Source organism: Sodiomyces alcalophilus (assembly GCF_042370955.1).
Source record: "Sodiomyces alcalophilus JCM 7366 unplaced genomic scaffold ACRALscaffold_1, whole genome shotgun sequence".
Taxonomy (NCBI): Eukaryota; Fungi; Ascomycota; class Sordariomycetes; order Glomerellales; family Plectosphaerellaceae; genus Sodiomyces; species Sodiomyces alcalophilus.
In genome coordinates this window covers 5,307,998-5,327,594 of record NW_027263532.1, presented here as the reverse complement: position 1 = coordinate 5,327,594, position 19,597 = coordinate 5,307,998, and the positions used below count along the sequence as shown (strand labels likewise).

At 55.3% G+C, this 19,597-nt stretch overlaps 8 protein-coding genes across 8 annotated transcripts; 4 read left to right on the top strand and 4 right to left on the bottom strand.

The window, feature by feature from the left end:
* Positions 1 to 567: 567 nt before the first annotated feature.
* On the bottom strand, positions 568 to 5,163 carry ACRALDRAFT_1078440 (uncharacterized protein; the record flags this gene model as incomplete). Its single annotated transcript, XM_071018776.1, has 5 exons — positions 4,792 to 5,163; positions 4,114 to 4,633; positions 1,055 to 4,027; positions 745 to 1,011; positions 568 to 620 (listed from the first exon to the last, which is right to left on the bottom strand). The coding sequence occupies exons 1-5, from the start codon at positions 4,852 to 4,854 to the stop codon at positions 568 to 570; spliced, it is 3,876 nt and encodes a 1,291-aa protein (XP_070880131.1). The 5' UTR covers positions 4,855 to 5,163.
* Positions 5,164 to 5,574: 411 nt separating this feature from the next.
* On the bottom strand, positions 5,575 to 6,775 carry ACRALDRAFT_1073330 (uncharacterized protein). Its single transcript, XM_071018089.1, has 5 exons — positions 6,613 to 6,775; positions 6,533 to 6,547; positions 6,171 to 6,324; positions 6,036 to 6,101; positions 5,575 to 5,968 (listed from the first exon to the last, which is right to left on the bottom strand). Exons 1-5 carry the CDS (start codon positions 6,658 to 6,660, stop codon positions 5,943 to 5,945), a joined length of 309 nt encoding a protein of 102 aa, XP_070880130.1. The 5' UTR covers positions 6,661 to 6,775; the 3' UTR covers positions 5,575 to 5,942.
* A 233-nt stretch (positions 6,776 to 7,008) lies between these two features.
* Positions 7,009 to 7,793, top strand: ACRALDRAFT_2024965 (uncharacterized protein; the record flags this gene model as incomplete). Its single annotated transcript, XM_071020276.1, has 3 exons — positions 7,009 to 7,178; positions 7,245 to 7,355; positions 7,484 to 7,793. The coding sequence occupies 3 exons, from the start codon at positions 7,009 to 7,011 to the stop codon at positions 7,791 to 7,793; spliced, it is 591 nt and encodes a 196-aa protein (XP_070880129.1).
* Positions 7,794 to 8,307: 514 nt separating this feature from the next.
* ACRALDRAFT_1066520 (uncharacterized protein) lies at positions 8,308 to 9,410 on the bottom strand (the record flags this gene model as incomplete). Its single annotated transcript, XM_071017356.1, has 3 exons — positions 8,308 to 8,754; positions 8,951 to 9,105; positions 9,368 to 9,410. The coding sequence occupies 3 exons, from the start codon at positions 9,408 to 9,410 to the stop codon at positions 8,308 to 8,310; spliced, it is 645 nt and encodes a 214-aa protein (XP_070880128.1).
* Positions 9,411 to 10,544: 1,134 nt separating this feature from the next.
* On the top strand, positions 10,545 to 12,803 carry ACRALDRAFT_1045742 (uncharacterized protein; the record flags this gene model as incomplete). Its single annotated transcript, XM_071015405.1, has 10 exons — positions 10,545 to 10,709; positions 10,827 to 10,904; positions 10,962 to 11,011; positions 11,094 to 11,238; positions 11,302 to 11,344; positions 11,424 to 11,509; positions 11,564 to 11,591; positions 11,662 to 11,703; positions 11,770 to 12,001; positions 12,094 to 12,803. 10 exons carry the CDS (start codon positions 10,545 to 10,547, stop codon positions 12,575 to 12,577), a joined length of 1,353 nt encoding a protein of 450 aa, XP_070880127.1. The 3' UTR covers positions 12,578 to 12,803.
* Positions 12,804 to 13,315: 512 nt separating this feature from the next.
* ACRALDRAFT_2039600 (uncharacterized protein) lies at positions 13,316 to 15,440 on the top strand (the record flags this gene model as incomplete). Its single annotated transcript, XM_071020973.1, has 2 exons — positions 13,316 to 15,365; positions 15,424 to 15,440. 2 exons carry the CDS (start codon positions 13,316 to 13,318, stop codon positions 15,438 to 15,440), a joined length of 2,067 nt encoding a protein of 688 aa, XP_070880126.1.
* Positions 15,441 to 15,671: 231 nt separating this feature from the next.
* ACRALDRAFT_2024961 (uncharacterized protein) lies at positions 15,672 to 17,093 on the bottom strand (the record flags this gene model as incomplete). The annotated part of the gene is made up of 2 exons (XM_071020275.1): positions 15,672 to 16,875; positions 16,942 to 17,093. 2 exons carry the CDS (start codon positions 17,091 to 17,093, stop codon positions 15,672 to 15,674), a joined length of 1,356 nt encoding a protein of 451 aa, XP_070880125.1.
* A 140-nt stretch (positions 17,094 to 17,233) lies between these two features.
* Positions 17,234 to 18,969, top strand: ACRALDRAFT_1090651 (uncharacterized protein). Its single transcript, XM_071019529.1, has 6 exons — positions 17,234 to 17,714; positions 17,782 to 17,807; positions 17,875 to 17,963; positions 18,026 to 18,155; positions 18,234 to 18,512; positions 18,575 to 18,969. Exons 1-6 carry the CDS (start codon positions 17,674 to 17,676, stop codon positions 18,628 to 18,630), a joined length of 621 nt encoding a protein of 206 aa, XP_070880124.1. The 5' UTR covers positions 17,234 to 17,673; the 3' UTR covers positions 18,631 to 18,969.
* The last annotated feature ends 628 nt before the right edge of the window (positions 18,970 to 19,597 follow it).

Below are 19,597 nucleotides of genomic sequence, written 5' to 3'. Positions count from 1 at the left end.
CGCGTACGCCCGCCATGACAAGCCAATCCCTCGTCCATGTGCCACCGCAGTCGTGAACCCCTTGTCCGCACCAATACCCAATGCCAACGGATGGCATCTCGATATACCGTCCAATATGTACGTGGTCCCATAAGACCCTAACGACCTGCCGATACCTCCACGTCCCATCTCCCTATCCAGCCTGGATTCACATCTGTCATGCCTGTGAGGTCCTTGGATGGCGCAGCACATTGGCGGTATCCGACTCAACTATCTTGGGCATGCTTCTAAACTCGACTCGTCCACTGCCCCTGATGTGTCCTCCTGTCCACTTGCTTGGATAGGAAGAGGGTTGGGGGCGCAGAGGTTCGCGCAACGCCACGCCGCAATAGCATCGGGCTAGGTGTCATGAAGAACAATGATAAAGGAAAAAGAAAAGGAAAATAAGAATTCTGTTTGGTCGCTGTGATTCCGGTTTCGGTGCCCAGTATCGCATATCATGCTGGCCACACACTGGAAAGAATCGAAAATCCCTGGACTGCCCCGAGAGCTGGGGTTGCTTCTGGGGGTCATCTGACTGACCAAGATTCAAGTGCAGAGCCACGTCGAGATGTAGGAAGAAGCCTCCTCGCAAAATTCCACTGGAACAAACAATCGTACACACTGCTCTGGGCTGGCTGAGACCAGGCTAGGCACCTGCGCAAGACAAGCCCACCGTGCCGTACATATGTAAGTGGTGTATAGGCAGAATCGCCATAGTCTCACGCCGCGAGAGGCCTTCTTCCGCCTTGGAACGGGCCTGAATTTGCTGCTCTGGGGCGCCACAGGCCCGACCACTAATGGGACCCATGCGAACCAGGCGCCCGGCGAGTCCACTCTGACGATCTCCCTCGGTATCCTCCTCGGCCTCCACGACCCCCTGTGGAGCCGTGTGAGGGCTGATCCCCGGCTTGGGAGTTGGAGTCTCGTCCCTTGCCGCCCCGAGGGCCCAGTGATGTGCGGGATCCCCTCCCAGAACCACGGCGAGGGTTACTGCGTGTACGTAGATTAGGCGCAGGCACAGATCTCCACGCACTCATGCCAGGGAATTGTATGCGGTATTCGGGGCCACCACCTGGGGCGAAATCATGTGGGATCCATAGCTGCGCCGCAGACGAGATGTCTGCCATTCCGAACCGCCGAAGGCCGTGTCGGTGAGGCGGTGGGGCCGGATTCCACGCAGCTTCCGACACATCGCGAGGCACGCGGACAAGGGGCAGCGAGCCCATTTCCTGCTCCTCGAAGCACTCCTCCGACACGGGTTTGCTTGTGAAACACGTCGGATCGTCCCTGAACTCCTTCCGGGCCGATGCATGCCCACGAATCGGGTCGACCTCCTGAGGGAGGCAAACCATGGCCGGGGAACGGTGGCTGGTTTCGTCGAGAGCGCTCCTGCTAGAAGGGTCCACGACCGATGCCCTGGCCGGCGCTTGGGCCTTACGGGGTCCCGTAGGGGCCTTCCGGTCCGAAAACAGATTTCGGAACCTCTCGTCCCAGGCACCCGCCGTCGTGAACTGAGACCGCTCCGTCTCGCTGACGGTCGCAAGGGTGTTATCCCGCTCGGCACTTGAGCCATGGCGGCGATGCGAGGAGGCCGTGGCAGTAGTCGTGGGGCCATCCTTGAATGGCGCCGGGTTTGCCCAGGAGAACGAGGAACCAGTCTTGGGTACAGAGATCGATGTGGCCGCCGGGGCGGGAGGCAGCCTGACAATGGGCTGCGGGCGAGGGAGCGAAACGTGCGGATGTAGCGCATCACCGTCAAACGCCGGGTGACCAGCCGCTTCTGGGGGCGGTGGGGAGGGCGATCTAGGTTGTCTGGAGCCCAGGCCGAAATTCGGTTCATTCCGCACGTCCTTTGCAGGGAAGAATCGGGACGGTCGCGGTTGCGATGCGGACGGACTGGCGTGAAGAACGGAGCCGCCAAGTCCGCCGGCGCTAGTCGAAGGACGATCGGCTTGGGGCATATCTGGCCGAGATGGCTGCAGGACAGAATGCTTGGTGGCAGGTCGCCAGGTATCTGTGACGTCGGGGATCGTGTCGGCAAAGGTAAGCCCGCGCTCAGCAAGCTGTCGTTCCTGCTCGGCTTGACGCATGACCAGGTCGTTTCTCACCGTCCTGTCGCTGTCGGCAATGGCAGCGGCCCACCGGCTTCGTGTGGCGGCTGGCTGTTGCTGTGCGGCAGGTTCCTGCGCCCTCTGGGTGCTAGGGGGGCCAATGGGCGCAGGTCCCTTTCTCGAGTGCGATGAATCGATTTGTGGGGCAATAGTCGGGGCGCGCCCGAGGTTTTCGTTGAAGGTGCCGTTTCCTAGGCCGCGGGTGTTGTTCGGAGCCCAGACGCTGGTTGAAGACTGCTGGCTTGGGACGACCCAAGGAACGATGCGATCTGGCTGGGACGACTGGGGTGAAGTCCAGGAGCTGTTGGCCCGCCCATCCTGTCTCCCACGGAGGTGGGTAGGAAGTGTATGGGTGCCGTTGTCATCAGCAGCCTTGGCGTCTGGACGACCAAGAATTTGCGACGGAGGTGCCGAATGGCCGGCAGCAGCGCCAGGGCGACCGGGAGGCTTTTCATGCGCCGTCTCAGGGAGGGATTTATCGGTGGCAGGGGCCTCGTGCGCTTGGGCGGAAGAACGGCCGGGTGGGCTCACCGCCGACTCCTTAGGCTGCGATGCAGAGCTCGCGTCGGTCGGACTAGGACGTTGTCGAATCTGAGGCGGCTTCTCTTCTTGAGACGTCGATTCCTTAGCCGACTTGCGCTCGGGTGGGGGACCCAACTTTTCGAGCTTGGCCTTAATTCGCTCCCGTCTCTCGGCCTCCTCTCGAGCCTCTTGCTCGCGACGTCGCTGCATCGCCAGCTCGCGCTTTTCACGCATAATTTTCTTCTGTAGTTCGAATTCGTCTTCGGTGGTCCTCTCAGGCTGACTAACGGCGGGAGGGACGACATTGTGTAGTGTCGCGTGAGATGTGGCTGGAGAAGGATGTGGTCGCCAGGGTTGACCGGGTTGGTGCATTCGCGGCCCCCCGTGTAGACCTGAGGGGGAAATTCCACGGGGCGAAGCTGGGCTCTCTATGGAAGCCGTGAGTGAGCCGCGGCGGGCGCCAGGCGGGAGTAGGTCGTGGGGTGGCATATTTTGCTCGTGTCCCTTGAAGAACGGCCGTTGCGGGTGGGCAAGACTATTCCCTGTGCTCACGGAGGACGAGCCGCGGCGCCGGCCATGGTGGCCGTCCTGAGCAGTCGTTCTGCTCTGAAAGGCAGGGGAAGGCTCGGGTTGGTCGACTTGGGGGCGTTGTAGGAGAGCGGGCTGTTTGGGATGCTGATCGGACCGCCAGGACGGTCGGCGATCGGGCGCCGGTTCATATCGACCAGACTGTGAATTGAAAAGCTCTTTGTTGCCAGCTCCTGGCCCATCGCGCCATGCAGATCGGCTGAAGTCATCCGGGGCAATCTCTCGAGGGCCACCATGTGGCTCGGGGCCGCCCGGTACCGCATGCCCCCTGGCAGGTGGGCGAGGCTGAGCTTGAAAAGGGGGCGGCTCCGCGACAACGGGGGGTGTCCTGTCGATGGGGGGAAGTTTTGCCCAAGGACTTTTGGACTGGGTGGTCGTGGCCGAAGGCTTAGCGACTAGTGTAGGTTTATCCACCGACGCCCCCTTCAGAATTAAGCCTTTGCCTGAAGGGAGGTAGCCGGATTTCGTAGTTTGTGAAGTAGTAGGGCCATCGGCGGACGGTACGGGCGATCTGGACTTATCAGAGGACAGCGGCTTGTCCTTGGCCGGGCTCGGTTGGCGGTCAGGCGGGGTGGGTGTCGGTGCTGCGGAAGGCTGAGGAAGCGTGACCTTGGTACCATCAGTCCAGGTGATCGAGTCCGGGGCCCAGTCATCGTCATCATCGTCAATATCCGCCCAGTTGTTCTGTCCCTGCGTGCTCTCCGGCCCGAGTCGGTTCGCCATATGAATACCGTACTTCTGCAGCTCCTCGTCGGTGAGCTTTCTGGGGTCAGGGGCGGGGACAGCTGCGAGCATGCGTCAGTTGAGGAGAAATGGCCCCATCCAAGTGGTGGTGACAGGAGTTCAGAAATAATATAAATCAGCAACTTACGGCGATTCTTGTTCCAGACAGCGTTGGGATCAGGTCCGGTCGACGCTGTAGCACCATTGACCGCCGAGGAGAATTTAGCCCCCGTCCCTGAACTACCACCCGTCTTGGCGACCAGTCTCGGGCGGGAGCCAGATAGACCTGAAGCGCCTGACGAGGTGGAACCGATCCCGGACGGGGTACTGCCCTTCTCATTGGCCTTGGCCGTCGAACTGCTCGCGGCAGCCTTGGAGGCCAGAAAGGTCTTGTTGACTGAGACGGCTTTGAAGGTGGTAGGCTTCTTGAGGCCTGTCGAAGAACGGGGTTGGGATTTTTCACCATCTTTCGTTTTGGGGGTTGAGTCGCCCCGCGATGCTTCTGTGTCTGATCCGCCGCTCACGCTAACTTCGGCCGAGTTGGCTTGTTCCTCGACGCTGGTGATATGTTTGTTCTCGATATCGTCGGGAGCGGGGCTCCCATTTACACTTGCACGATTGACGGAGGCATTTTGGGAGCGGGAGTCGGCGTTGCTGGACTGAGCAGACTAGAAGGTATATCAGCAATGCGGCATGGGAATGACTGGGATAGAGGTGATAAGGACAAAATGTCGTATGAAAGCCTATCCCGTCGGTCCATGCTGGATGATTGGACTGTGACCCGTAGGGAGGCGTGGTCAGGAAGGAGACGGCATTCAGCACTCACCGAGTTGGCATCAGAAGAGGTAGAAGCATCGACAGAGGGATTCGTAGGAGCCTCTGTTGCCATCGTCGTGGCGAGGCCGGATCGTTAGAGGCGGCCGGAAGCAGTTGGTGGAAGAGAAGTGGACAATGTCGAGGTAATCGTCGCCGAAGGATTCAATGAAATCAAATCAGGTGACGACGTGACGGGGTGACGGGGTTCGCAAAGCGGAGGTTGTTGGGTCGGAATGATCGCAAAGATACGATCTTCTGGTGGCGTGCCTCCCCCTACCAGGAAGAGGGCTGATTAAAGAGTAATGTGTGCTTGCAAGATGCAGCGGCAAGAGGACAAAAAAGAAGAGGGGGATTAGAGGTAGATAGAATAAGATGCGTAATCGGAGGGGAGGGGAGGGTAGGTCGACGAAGAGACGTAGTGGAAGGAAGCTTGCGGCTGATGGTTAAGTTGATTTTCAGAAAGCTACAGGCCCAGGCCTTCAAGTCCCATTTGGGTTTAGCGTTCAGGTCCCGCAGTCACTTGTTCGCTCTTGAGTATGACCGTAGCAAGCCTAAATTCTAAGGTACAAACGACAGCCCCGCCGAGGCTGGCAGAAATTGAAAATTACTTGATTACAGTGTGGGCACAGTTTGGAAGACAATAGGTACATCGTACATAATCATCATTACAGCACAAGTAGAGGAACGTAGAAGATACGTCCAGATGCGACAAAACGAGTCCATATCATGTCAACCCCATTAGGTAGAATGTGCGCCGAATCAGTGGCTAGGCAGGCAAGACATTAAGAGATGAGTTGAAAGTCATAACTGCGGCTCAGTGTAATAATCACACCCAACTTCCCTCAGTTCCGCACATACGAAGTATATCACCTGTGCTGTACGAAGGCCCACCGGATAACCACGACGGCTGGCGACATACCCGGGTCAAGTCACTTGAATAACATACATGTCATATACTTCGACGAGCTCCACGTCGTATGACATGTTGGAGACCAACCAAAGGACAGTGAAGCGATTCCACACAAGTCCGAAAGGAAACCTCGGAAAGTTGAAACACAAAGGGAATCTCTCAGTTAAGGGCTTTGTTGGAACAACGTCTATATGTACACGCCTGTCGGTCTATCCTAGGCGAATGAACCCATCGTCCTTCCCCAGCCTCCCTTAGTGAGCATTGTTCTTGGCGTGGCCTGCGAATAAGAAGACATGTCAGCAAACAAACAGCCCGCCGCCTCGAAGACACGGACAACAACGTACGGAGGTGGAAGTAGTAGCTCTGGAGGTAGCCGATGCCCAGAACGAGCGCAATGGCGTGCACGATGGCTGTATGTTCGTCAGTACGAGCAATTCTTTTTCTCGTTCCCCTTCTTCACACTCCACGAATGTACGTACGCATGCTCGACGCATTCTTGCCGTGGAAGTACTTCTTGCCATACCACCCGAGGGGACCCTTGGCCTGAATCTCGGGGGCAGGTCCACGGGGAAGGGCCTCGTAAAACTTGCCAACGTTGGCCATGCGGGCGGCGTTGGGGTTCGCGCCAAGGGCCTAGAGTCGTTGAGATGAATGTATCAGTCGTTGCGTCCATCACTTTTCAAGCAAAATCTTTCCCGCCATCGTTGACATCCAAGCTGTATCCCAGTCTCCAAGTCACTCGGTAGCAGCATAAAGTCCTCTACGGCGGCCCAGAGGAAATACAAAATCGAAGCAACCGCGGTCCGTCGGTTTGTATGATCGGGGCGAGGGAGGATCGTACCTTGGGAGAGGCCACCTGAATTTCGAGAAAAGTTAGCACCCTTTTGCAAGATGCTCAATTCGGAAGAGCGGAGCATATACCTTGGGGGGAATGAGGGTCGAGAGACCACGACGCGTAACGAAGCTCATGATGGCGGTCGATCCAAGTAAAAGCCGAGGGGAGACGATTCCAATCGACGAGAGTTGCAGACAGCCAATTGGCGATTTATTAACGACTGTGACGACGTAGGTAGTTGATGGTTCCAATGTTCGGAGGAGTCGATTGCCGCGGGACTCTGGAATGGGCACGAAAACCCACTCGCAGTAGCGGGAAAAACATTAATGCGTCGCCCAATCACAACCCACCAATTCATGACCTGACTTGGCCCTCGTTCAACGACGAGCAATTCCGACGTTCCCAGTAATCCGTGCTCTCACCAGCAAACCGACGTCGCCAGTCCACACACCCCTTCGAGGCCATCGTCGTACTTTGGAAAAATGGCCGCCCTCAGAGCTCAGAACGCCTCCAGGCTACTCCGTACGGCCACGCCGCGGGCCTCGTTGCCAATGACCGCACGCCGATCCGTCGCGACATCATCGACTCCCGCTATTCCCGCCACCGACCAGAACCAGCCGGACTACACCACTACGAACGACAGGGCGACTTCGTGAGTCTCTCGGTGGATTCTGGATGCAAAAGAAGAACAAACGAAAGGCTTACCCATTGGACACAGGACCTTCACCCCCGTCCCCAAGCGCGTCCAGGATGGCAGGGAAGATACTCCCTACCTCCAAGCTGCGGTGGTCTCCGGTGCGCCCATGGAGCTTCAAGCCCGCACAGTCCGGTATGTACAGAAATGACCTCGACTTTTTTCAGGCCCTGTATTCCATTGGGCGCTGGCGTCGGGCGTCTTGCGTCTCGTGTCCTTGACGTGGTCTGCAGCCGGCTGATTCGACATTCCTTTTTTTCCAGCATCTACCAACAAGCCAAACCCGCCACCCAATCCGGCGAGTGGAAGAGCAAGTCCTGGCGTATGGACTGGGACATCCTTCCCAAGGGTCACCGGTGGGAGAACCCATTGATGGGCTGGCAGTCGTCGGCCGATTTCATGCAAGGAACCAATATCGACTTCGACTCCAAGGAGGCGGCTATCCGTTTCGCCGAGAAGCAAGGCTACGAGTACTTTGTGCAGGAACCGCAGAGCCGGAAGTTCACCCCCAAGGCATACGCCAACAATTTCCTGTATTCGGCGAAGAAGCTCAAGCATGTCCGGACCAAGTAGGAGGATGGGAGAACACCGGAAGGCATATGTAGCTATAGAGTAGGGAAGCGGCAAGATCCTCGGGTGTACATAAAGATTACGAGGGACTTTGGCCATATTGCTTGAGAAACGTATTGGGTGCAAAGTAAACTGGACATCAAAGGCGTTCATGTCTGGAGACACTCGTGCGTGAATGTAAAGCTTGCGAAACAGTCGATTGAAAAATGCTTCGTGCAAGCTCTTGAGTCTGCTCGCCGTCCGAGTACATGCTTTGTACTGAACAAATCATAGATACATGATAGTACATGCCACCAGGGCAGGCGTGAATAAACGCCGTTGTCGTGTATATCCAGATCCATGCTATCCTGTCCTTGTCCGTTATTCCCAGTCGTAATCCCCAAGTTTCCAAGCCAAACGCCAAGCCCCGGAGCCATGCTTCCTGCACGGCCGTGTACCATTAACCCCTTGCACAAACAGTAAAAAGCAGGCTGATTATGTTGTCTCGTAATCATCGTATCAATCGTGTCCTCTTCTCCTACGAGATGAGCATGGGATCGTCACCCTGCGATCCATCCAGGCGAATGTCAATCTTCTCCGGTAACGGCTTCTTTGCCTCCCGCGCACTCGATTCGGCCCACACTCTCATGCGGGTAAGCTGCCGAATGGCTGCTTCTTTTCGTTCCGACTCGCGGTTCAGCATGGCCTTATTGACCATGTCGGCCACATGGCGTCTCAGATCAGGATGAAAAAGCGCGGCAAGCGGTGGCTCGAGATCATTGTGGGGGAAGATCAACAGAGCCATCGTCTCCTCTAGGTCCTTGAGGAACTGTGGATCTGTGGGTGCCCGGGGCCCAAGATGTGTTGTTGCAAACTCCAGCGCCGGGCTGATATCGCCTCCTGGTGTTGCTGTGCATGTCCGGATCAACTCAACCAGCTGAAGACGCAACAAGGCAAAATGTAGCGCCTCGTCTCGGTCGAGAATCTGGAATCCACTGTCAGTTTTAACTGCCAAAATCAAAAGGCGGGCAGAAACAAAGTAGAGACAGGGTATTTTATGCTCATAAAAAGTGGTTGGTTCTCATCAACGATCCGAAGACCATATGAGTGGTGCATGTACAACTCGATGTCTAATCATCGCAAACAACAAAGGGGAGATATGACAGCTGGGACCGGCTTACCTCTTGATCAAAGTCGTTCAATGCCTCGATGGCTGACTGGACTTGTCCCGTATGGATATGGTTTTGTATTTGTTGACGAAGTTTGATGGACCCGTGCGATGGATGCGGCACGAGGTTGGCTTCCTTGCTGAAATTGGCAGCAGTTTTTGGATAGCCTTCCATCGTCAGGTAGTCTAGAATTAGAGCATGGATGTCGCTGAACTCGCACAGATGTTAGTTCCGAGTTCAAAGCTAGGCAGTATGCCGACTCTTGCAAACAGAACTGAGGGTGCATTTGATGCATCAGAACAAAGTTTGATATCGATTTTCTCCGCATGGAATTCTAGGAGAGATTCCCATTGTGATAGTTGTTCATCATATGACATGGGCAAGAGATGAAAGCAGTCGAGCGCATGAAAAAATCAAAGTCAGACTTACCTCTTGGGCACTTTGACACGCTCCACCCTTTCTTCAAAGGCATGGTTCGTGGGTGTGGTTGTTGATGCCGACGAAGTCTGCGGAGCCTCTTAGCGGCTGCTGAGAAGACGAATAGACATGGCAGAGTGGTATACACACCATGATTCTTTCCAGAGTCTGGCGGAGGAGGCGCGCGGCAGCTCGATTCCAAATCGCAACAGAGGCCAAGTCGTCAGGATCAGGAAGACCTGACATGCGATGTTGGTAAGGGAAGAATTGAGATGGATGGACGAATGCGCCTTGCACAAGATGGAGAATTAAGGTAAATAAGGTCGGGTAGAGTATTAGTGGGAGGGTTGAGCAAAGTTATGGGAGCTTGACAAGTGAGGAGAGGAGAGCTTGGAAGGAAAAGAATCAGCAAAGACGGTGCTTTTTGTAGGTGGGGAGGAGCCAACGAATCCGGGCCCCAATCTGATTTACCAAAGGTACGTACCGTACCGTACCTGTAACGTGCGGTGACTGTGGACCTACTGTAGGTACATGAACGGGGCAGCAGAACGCAGAACATCGAACACGAAGAGGCACGGAGGAGTACCGAGTAGATTGAGTCGGTGTCCAGCTACAGCGCTTGAGTTACTATGAAAACAACCACTACTATGGTGCTTATTTAACTTTGGTTTCAGTGAACAGACCGGGTCCGTCCTAAACGGCACAATACCTTTCTTTTCAAACCTCAAATGACAGCCAACTCCGGCGGGGCAATTGGTGTCGCGACAGAGTCTTTTGAATAAAGTTGATATGGAGCTCAAACTGTCGTACCTATTCGTAACTACTTCCAAGCCAGCGACTCCGCTGATAGGCGATAATTAAGCCAGATCCACCGGGCATGACGGCGGTTCCTTTTCCATGCCACCCACCCGGTTCGGTTTATGCTTATCACAAGCTAACCAATCAAGCCTCTTTGGTTATCTTCAACAACACCGATCCCCTCAACCCCTCGAGAGACGGAGCATATAAAGGACTCGATTCCCGCGAGTTCCATCGCTATTCTCGTGGCCCGGCTTGCTTGACGGAGAGCGACAACCGTCTTTAGCGGCTGGGCGAATTTAAAGAGACCGGGAGAAGATACCAAGGCGCACAATATACTTCTTGTCGGGACAAAGGGATATCTGCCCCCGATATGAGATCCGAACCGACCATGGCCGGGGAGTCTCTTACTATCCAGAAACGGCTGCATTACTCACCGCCATGGGCCGACTTGAGTATCATTGGAGTGGCCGGTAGCTCGGGCTCGGGCAAATCCACCCTTTCCCATGCCATCTGCAAGAAACTGAACTTGCCTTGGGTCGTCATCTTGTCCATGGTCAGTGTATCCCTTGGGTCCGCCCGATACCGACCATTCCTCTCCTCACCACGAGTATCCTTGGGAGAGGCAATGCCACAAAGTCCCCTTACATCGACTTACTTCTGCCCCGTTTAGGACTCGTTCTACAAACCGCTCAGTCCAGAACAATCCAAAAAGGCCTTCGCCAATGAGTTCGATTTTGATTCCCCTGAAGTTAGTTCCTAGCCCCGCGATCAGTGGAGTCACGGTGCTTAATGCTTCATCCATCAGGCCATTGACTTTGACGTTCTGGTTCAATGTCTACGAGACCTCAAAGCTGGGTACGTTCTCCGGACATGCAGTCGCTTCGTCCTTGGTGACGTCCAGCACCTGGAATGTAGAACAGAGGCTCACTCCCAGTAGCAAGAAGACTGAGATTCCCGTCTACTCATTCTCCAAGCATCAGCGTACCGAGCAGACGACGACCATCTACTCGCCCCATGTGTTGATTCTGGAAGGCATTTTCGCCTTGTACGACAAGCGCATCCTAGAACTCTTGGATATGAAGGTGGGAACATGTCGCGAGGTATCTAGGTCCCATATACAGGGCTGACGGCCTGCGCTCCGTTAGATTTTCTGCGATGCCGACGCAGATACATGCTTGTCTAGACGGGGTATGATCACCTTGCTCTCCAGATGTTCACCTTTTCCAACGTTGAATGATATCAACCCTTGCTCATACGGTATGTATAGTGTTGCGTGATGTCAAGGATCGAGGTCGTGACATCGAGGGCATCATGAAACAGTGGTTTGCATTTGTCAAACCCAACTTTGAAAAGGTAAGGACAATCATTGTTTCGTATGTCTGTTCTTATTCGCTCAATAAATCGCAGTACGTAGAGCCGCAGCGGAAGATAGCAGGTAAGTAGGCCCGTGTGACTAACTACAGGGTTACTCCTCCAGCCGTTTTGTGGTTACTGACGAGGTGCAGATGTCATTGTCCCTCGAGGCATTGAAAACCATGTCGCCATGAGTAGGTTCTTGTGCCACGGCCAGCAGGGGGGGTGGTCTGGGCTGCGATGACGCTGACCCAAGGCAGCAATGGTCGTTCAGTACATCGAGGGAAAACTTTTGGAAAAGTCGACCCATCACAGAGAGGCGTTGGTCCAGCTGGAGATTGACGCCGCGAACCAACCGCTCTCGGACCGAGTCGTGATACTTCACCAGACTCCGCAGTTGAGGGGGATGAGCACAATCCTTCAAAACATTGACACCAAGCCCGAAGACTTTATCTTCTACTTTGACCGACTTGCAAGTCTGTTGCTTGAACAGTTGAGTCTGACCCCGTTCTGGTCTAGCCAAATCAAATGAAAAGGCAAAAGTAAAAGGAACATGCTAATGAGGCTCTCGGGGCGGGGAAAAGAGCGCTTAACAACGTGAGTTACAAGGAACACTCTGTCGAGACACCCCAGGGCTACCGGTACAACGGCCTCAAAGCCCAGGGCGAGGTGACGGCCGTTCTCGTCCTTCGGGGCGGAGCAGCGTTCGAAACGGCGCTGCATAGGCTGATCCCCGACTGTCGCACGGGACGTGTGCTGATCCAGTCTAACGTCCGGACCGGGGAGCCCGAGCTGCACTACCTCAAGCTACCCCGGGACATCGAGAAGAGCGAGAGCGTGTTGCTCATCGACACGCAGATGGCGAGCGGAGGGGCTGCGCTGATGGCGGTGCAGGTGCTCGTCGACCACGGCGTCGCCCAGGAGAAGATCGTCCTGGCGTGCTATCACGCAGGAAAGCTGGGCGTGCACCGGCTGACGCAAGTCTTCCCCTCCATTTCCGTCGTGCTGTGCAATATGCTTGCCGGCACGGAAAGCCGCTGGGTGGAGACGAGGTACTTTCGCTGTTGAGGGCTGTGATGTCAGGGGTTCTGCATCTACTGCAGTGTGATAGAGCATGATGGCCTTTTAGACTATATACAACAGTCATCCACGGCGTTTTTGTTTGAACTTGACGGGAATGGGGAGAGTATGAGGCGGTGGAGGTGGTCGAAATATAGATATATATATGCGCGTGAAGCCTGTGAGCATTGATGTCGTGCAACTTGGCCCTGTTCGAATACCTCAGAAACTCCACACATCTGACTGCGACACTTGAATAAATACAATTTGTATTTTCTTGAAGGATTATATCTGTAAATACCTGGTCCAAGTCTTGACATTGAAGGTACTCTGTACTCTGTACGAAGTAGTGCAACTGAAGAATGAACACAGTGACACTCAACCCCACCACACTGTGGTACCTAGCTCGAAACATCACAGCCTTCACAGTACTCAGGAGAAGCGGGGACAAGTTATGGTACCATGACGTAATGGCATCGTTGGTGACCTGTGGCCGCCAGATACATCATGGAGGCTGTTTCAGACGCGACGTAAACTGCTCCCAGCACAGTACTAGCACCATAGTACTTTCTCCTTCGTCCGTCCTCGCCCTGTGTCTGTCAATTGCCAAAACAAACACTCCTCGCTGGAGACTTGGAGTTTATACTCATGCTTTGTTTGATACTTCATCCCTTGGCCTTCACCCCCGCTCGTTAGACATGCTTGCGTCCTTCTCGCACCATCTCCCGTCGCGATAAATGCGTCAAGATGTCCCTTTCAACTCCATCCATACCAATGCGCACTTTCCAGGCGACGAGACAATGTCGACTACCCGTGGGACATCTCAGCTCTAGGTCGCTGCGCCGAGTACACACAAGCTTGCCTCCACAAAGAACACCTACTGGGGTGCGATCACGGGCCCTACACCCGCCGTCGTTCTTCGATGCGCATGGGATCACGCGGATCAACAGCCGCTTCGCATCAGGGGGCCCTCTTCCGAAAGTCCAATCGAAGCTTCTCAAGTATGCATACAGGGCAGCGGCTTGGTTCGGCGGGTCGATCGTCTTCATGACACTGGCCATAGCTGGGTTCTTCATTTACGATGCCTCTACATACAAGGAGCACACGACACAGCAAGATGTCGAGGTGGCCCAGTTGGCTCTTTATCCGCGAAGAGGTGGACCCAAGAACCTACCAATCGCCGAAGCATTGATTGACGACGCGGACAGCGAGGAGAAGATGCGGCAGCGAGGCAAGCCAAAACTGGTCATCCTGGGTGGTGGCTGGGGCAGCGTGGCCATGCTCAAGGAACTGAATCCGGACGAGTACCATGTCACCGTCGTTTCGCCCAAGAACTATTTCCTCTTCACCCCGATGCTCCCCTCGGCTACGGTCGGAACCCTGGAGCTGAGGTCTCTCGTCGAGCCCATGCGTCGCATTCTCGGCCGTGTCCATGGCCATTTCATCCGAGCAAAGGCCGAGGACGTCGACTTTTCCCACAAGCTCGTGGAGGTATCCCAGGTTTCCCCCGAAGGCGAGGAGGTCCGGTTTTACGTCCCATACGACAAGCTGGTCATCGCCGTCGGGTCCAAGACGAACCCGCATGGCGTCCATGGTCTGGAGAACGCCCATTTCTTGAAGGACATCAATGATGCGCGGTTGATACGTAATTCCATTGTTCGAAACCTAGAGAGAGCTTCCCTACCCACCACGTCGCACGAAGAGCGGAAGCGCCTGCTATCGTTCGTTATCAGCGGCGGTGGTCCCACCGGTGTCGAGTTCGCCGCCGAGTTATACGACCTGCTCAACGAGGACTTGACGCTCCATTTCCCGCGCGTACTCCGGAATCAGATATCAGTGCACCTCATCCAGAGCCGCAGCCATATCCTCAATACCTACGACGAAGCCGTCTCCAAGTACGCCGAGGCCCGATTCCGTCGCGATCAGGTCGCCGTGCACACCAACTCGCGCGTCCAGCAAGTCTTACCCGACAAGATCATCTTCTCCCAGAAACAGGACGACGGTTCTATAATCGTAAAGGAGCTGCCCATGGGTTTCTGTCTTTGGTCGACAGGCGTTTCGCAAACCGAATTCTGTGAGCGGCTGGCAAAGAAACTGGGCCCGCACCAGACGAACCGTCACGCGCTCGAGACCGATACGCACCTCCGCCTAAACGGGGCCCCGCTGGGCGACGTCTACGCCATCGGCGACTGCGCGACGGTACAGAACAACGTGGCCGATCACATCGTCACCTTCCTCCGCGGTCTCGCCTGGAAGCACGGCAGAGACCCGGAAAGCCTCGAGCTGCACTTCAGCGACTGGCGCGCCGTGGCCACCGACGTCAAGAAGAAGTTCCCGCAGGCCGTCACCCACCTGCGCCGCCTCGACAAGCTCTTCGCCCAGTTCGACAAGGACCAGTCCGGCACCCTCGACTTTGGCGAGCTTCTCGAGCTGCTGAAGCAGATCGACGCAAAGCTCACCTCCCTGCCCGCCACCGCCCAGCGAGCCCACCAGCAGGGCCAGTACCTCGCCCACAAGTTCAACAAGATGGCGCGCGCAGCCGATGCCCTGCACCTCAACCACGTGCGTGATGGCGACATCGACGCGGTCGTCTACAAGGCCTTTGAGTACCACCACCTCGGCAACCTGGCATACATCGGCAACTCGGCCGTCTTTGACCTCGGCCAGGGTTGGAATATCGTCGGCGGGCTCTGGGCCGTATATGCGTGGCGGTCTGTCTACTTTGCGCAGAGCGTGAGCTTGCGCACGCGAATCCTGCTTGCCATGGACTGGATCAAGCGGGGTTTGTTTGGGAGAGGTAAGCCCATACGAGCCATTTGCGTTGACGTTGCACGGTACTGACTTGGAATCTGCAGATATGGTGAGCTTTTAACGGGGATTCACCACGGATTCGACATGACTGGCACGAATTGACTGGATGTCAAGAGAGAAGGAAAAATCGAGGAGCCCCCGAAGGAAATTTTATGACCATAAACGTAGTGTAGCGTCCCGTCGTCTGCCGGTTCGTGTCGTTGTCTCGCCTTCCACTATAAGGCATGCAGCAACCTGGGAAAATGCAGGCAAAGCAGAAGCGAGAGTAAATAGAACCGTCCCTTTACGCCATCTATATCCTGAAATCCTTGAATGACCACTTTTCGGTCCACTTGACGTTGGCCGTCTTCTTGAAGGGGATGTGTCTCCTGTGTTCCAACCGGCCACGGACCAAGAGGCTCCGGTACCGCTCTTTGAGGAGGTTCCCCTCGGGCCGCAACCGACGCAGCGAATCCTCCAGCTCGTCGGGGAGGACCAGCGCCAGATCGCCCTCGGGCAGCTTGGTGCGGCCCAGCTTCTTACGACGCAGCCGCAGCTCGCCCTCCCCGCCGACCTCCTCCTCGCTCTCGTCGCTCCCCCCAGCCAACTTGGCCTGCACGAGGGCCGCGCGGTGGGCCTCGCGCTCCGCCACCTCGGCGGCGATTTCCCGGATGCGCTTGGCCTGTTCGTCGCGCCGCTTCATCGCCGCCACGTGCTTCAGCCGTCCTTCCTCCGCCTTGCGGCGCTTGTACCGATTCCGCTGGACCGTGGTCTTCCGCTTCGCAATCTTCCGCGCAGAGACCTGCTCCTCGTCCTCGTCGGCTTCCGTCTCGAACCCTTCCCACGCTGAATCTTCGTCCCATTCCGACATCTCGGCGCGTGCTTCGGCGGCTTCGGCCTCGGCGGCTGATCGTGCTGCTGCCTCGGCCTTGACACGGTCGGCCTCCTCTTGTGCCAGGCGCTTCTTCTCCTCTTCCACGGCCTTGTTCGATTCCGCCTGCAGACGTGCGGCGTACTCTTCGAAGAGCGGATTGTAACTGTAGCTGCCCGTGGGCTTGGAGACGGCCGGCACGGGTTTACCGCTGGCGGCCAGAGAGATGGGCTTCAGACGCAGAGTCCTGGGAAGCTTCGGGTTCACCTCGGGAGGGATGAAGTTTTCCTCCTCGGGAACGTCCGGCGCCTTGATAACGGTGGGCGCGCCCGGGGCGGGGGCGGCCCAAATGTCGTAGGTGGCGTCCTGGACGGTGATGGGAGAGTCGTGCTGGCCGTCGGCGACCTTGCGGAGGCGGGCGAGTTCGGTGTGGGATACCCAGTCTTTACGCTGGCGTTTCACGGGGAGAATGCCGTCTGACGTCTTGGCGGGCCGCTTTCGGAGCGGGACAGCCGGAACGGCAGAGCGTTGAGCGATGATTTCGTCGGAGCGGAGGGTTTTCTTGGTGCGCTGCCTAGCGATGCTGGTGTCGCCTACTGTGTCGATGGTGAAGAGGTCGGCCGAGTCCTTTTCCGCGATGACGCCGCTAAAGAACAACAGGTTGTCAGAGAAACATAACTCTTGTGCCGTGCGTCTGTGAGTGAAGTCCTACCCCCGAATAATTTGTTCATTCAAAGCATCCAAGCCCTTCTGGACGTCGCTGACATCGACGTTCTTCCTCCATGCCTTCTTGCCTTTCCTCGATGGCTGCTTGTACTGCTGGGGAGCTTCGCCGTCCCCTGAAAGAGGTTTGAGAACCGCCATTTGTGGTAGTTCCTTGCCGAAAATTGATGGTTCTTGCGTGATTCGGTGCTTGCAATGATGAGATATGAAAAGTTCTTGGGAAGACTCTTGTCAGCGGTTATGGAGCACTAACAGCTACTGGATCCGTGATGACCCAGAATTTTTCAGCGGTGAGGTGGGGCTGCCATCACCGTTATCAGCACGTGATGTATTATATAATCGGTCCAAGGCAGCAGTGTATCCTGTCCTGGAAAGTCAACATGGACGACCGCCAAGGCCGTCGTCTTTGAACACCAGCAGCCTCCTTTTTCTCCCTCCCAGCGCCTCGAATCTCCATATCTCTGCGAATACCACGCCAACAACGATTCAGACGTACACCTCGTCTCTTACGCCGCCTCTCGCATAGCTACCTTGCTCCCTTAACCAGTCTGACCGGCTCGACGTTCCAGCGGACCACTCCGAGGCCAGTCAGCTTACCTACCAACGACGACTACCCATCTAAGGTTTCTAGCCAACCAAGATCGCGTCTTTTTCGGCCTGACCTAGGCCTTGTCAGTTGTTCCTTTGTCGATTAGCGTGCGAGAACCAGGCGGCGAGAACCATGGCATCACCGTCGTACAATAACCCGCTCAAGAAGTTCAAGTACGTCTCAACACGGTCCATGGAATTAGTGCTTGAAGAGTAATGATTAATTGAAACTCGTTCGTAGGCTTGTCTTCTTGGGCGAACAAAGCGGTAAATTGCAATATTCTACATCTCCACGCGGAATCGACTTGGCCGACTAACAGTTCTTCCCTTGTAGTCGGCAAGACGTCGCTCATTACACGGTTTATGTACGACTCGTTCGATAATATGTACCAAGCGACAATCGGCATCGACTTTCTCTCCAAGGCATGATCGCTCCGTGCACCGTACAGACTCGAGGTGGTTGTCGCTAACGTGCTGCGGACTAGACAATGTACCTTGAGGACCGCACCGTTAGACTACAACTCTGGGACACTGCTGGCCAGGAGCGGTTCCGGAGTCTGATCCCTTCATATATCCGCGACTCTAGCGTAGCGGTCGTTGTCTACGACATTTCCAGTACGTTACCCATTTACTGAAAGGATAAAACTTCGGGCTGGGAAGGAGACACGATACTTATACCACGGCACTGCGCAGATGCGAAATCTTTCCAAAACACCAAGAAGTGGATAGACGACGTGCGGGCTGAGCGGGGAAACGACGTCATCATTGTCCTGGTGGGCAACAAGACAGACCTGAACGAGAAGAGAGAGGTCACGACGCAGCAGGGGGAGGAAGAGGCGAAGAAGAACAACCTCATGTTCGTGGAAACGAGCGCCAAGTTGGGCCACAACGTCAAGACACTTTTCAAGAGGATAGCCCAGGCACTACCTGGAATGGAGGGGACCGATGCTGCTGCCCAGGCATCTAGCCAGAGTATGTACCCGGCGCAGCGATATTTCGTCTTGCCCCGATCTTGACTAACACGCCTTTCGCAGTGATTGATGTTAAGACCAACACCACCCAGCCCCAGCAGGAGAACTGCGCTTGTTAGAGGACAGAATTTATACCAGCCACGGACGAAGAACCGTGGGAATATGAGAGAATCAAAGAGAGATGGGAGGCATTATATTGGCAGCATCGCGTCGGCCGTCACGCCCTGTCACTGTTTTATGACATGGAATGCCGTGATGACTGACTGACTGACTGACTGACTAGAACCGCTGGAGCCACGGGACCGGCCACTTGGAGCAGAGGGGAAGGATTTCCGTCTTTACAAAGCATAGCGTATGAGGGTCGCACCTCGTTGAAATTGTATACTAATGGCATTGTATGCCTACGACGCTCGTTGGAGTACTTTTAATAATTCGAATACACTATCCTATTGATCGAAGCTGTTGTGGTTGGTGCTGCCGAAATGAGTGAGATGGTTCAAGGGGAAATCCGAAGAGCGAAGAGCCGACAGCTGCTAAACTATGGGAAACGAAATGCCCGTGTCAGACGTTACGAGGCGTACTTTGTACCTACTCGTGCCCGAGTAGTTCTGCCTTTAAGACAAGTAGTCAGTAATTACCTATCATCACGGACGAGCGACGTCGTGTCGTCTCATTGTACACCCCTACCAGGGTTTAATACGTTAGTTTGCGACTTTGCCCCACATCTCGACCGTTCATTGGATTACGCTGCCGATCGGTACCTTCCCATATAATTTTGTATAAAGGGGTACAAAGCGTTATATCGCCACGAGACTAACGTCAACAAAGAATAAAAAGATTAAAGCCATCACGATGTATTTGGTTCGTTATAAAGAGCTGGATTGATCGTCACTATCCGGAGCTTTAGTGGATAGGCAGAGAGGAATTAAAAGCAGCTATTAAAGCAGCTTAGGAGGCAATTAACGGAGACTTCTTAGAAGTCTTATTCGTAGTACGTTCAATGCCATTAAGAGGACAGATTATTAAGGGCTTAACTGGAACGACCGTAAGTCCTACTATCCCGACCGTAATAAGTGGGTCCATGTA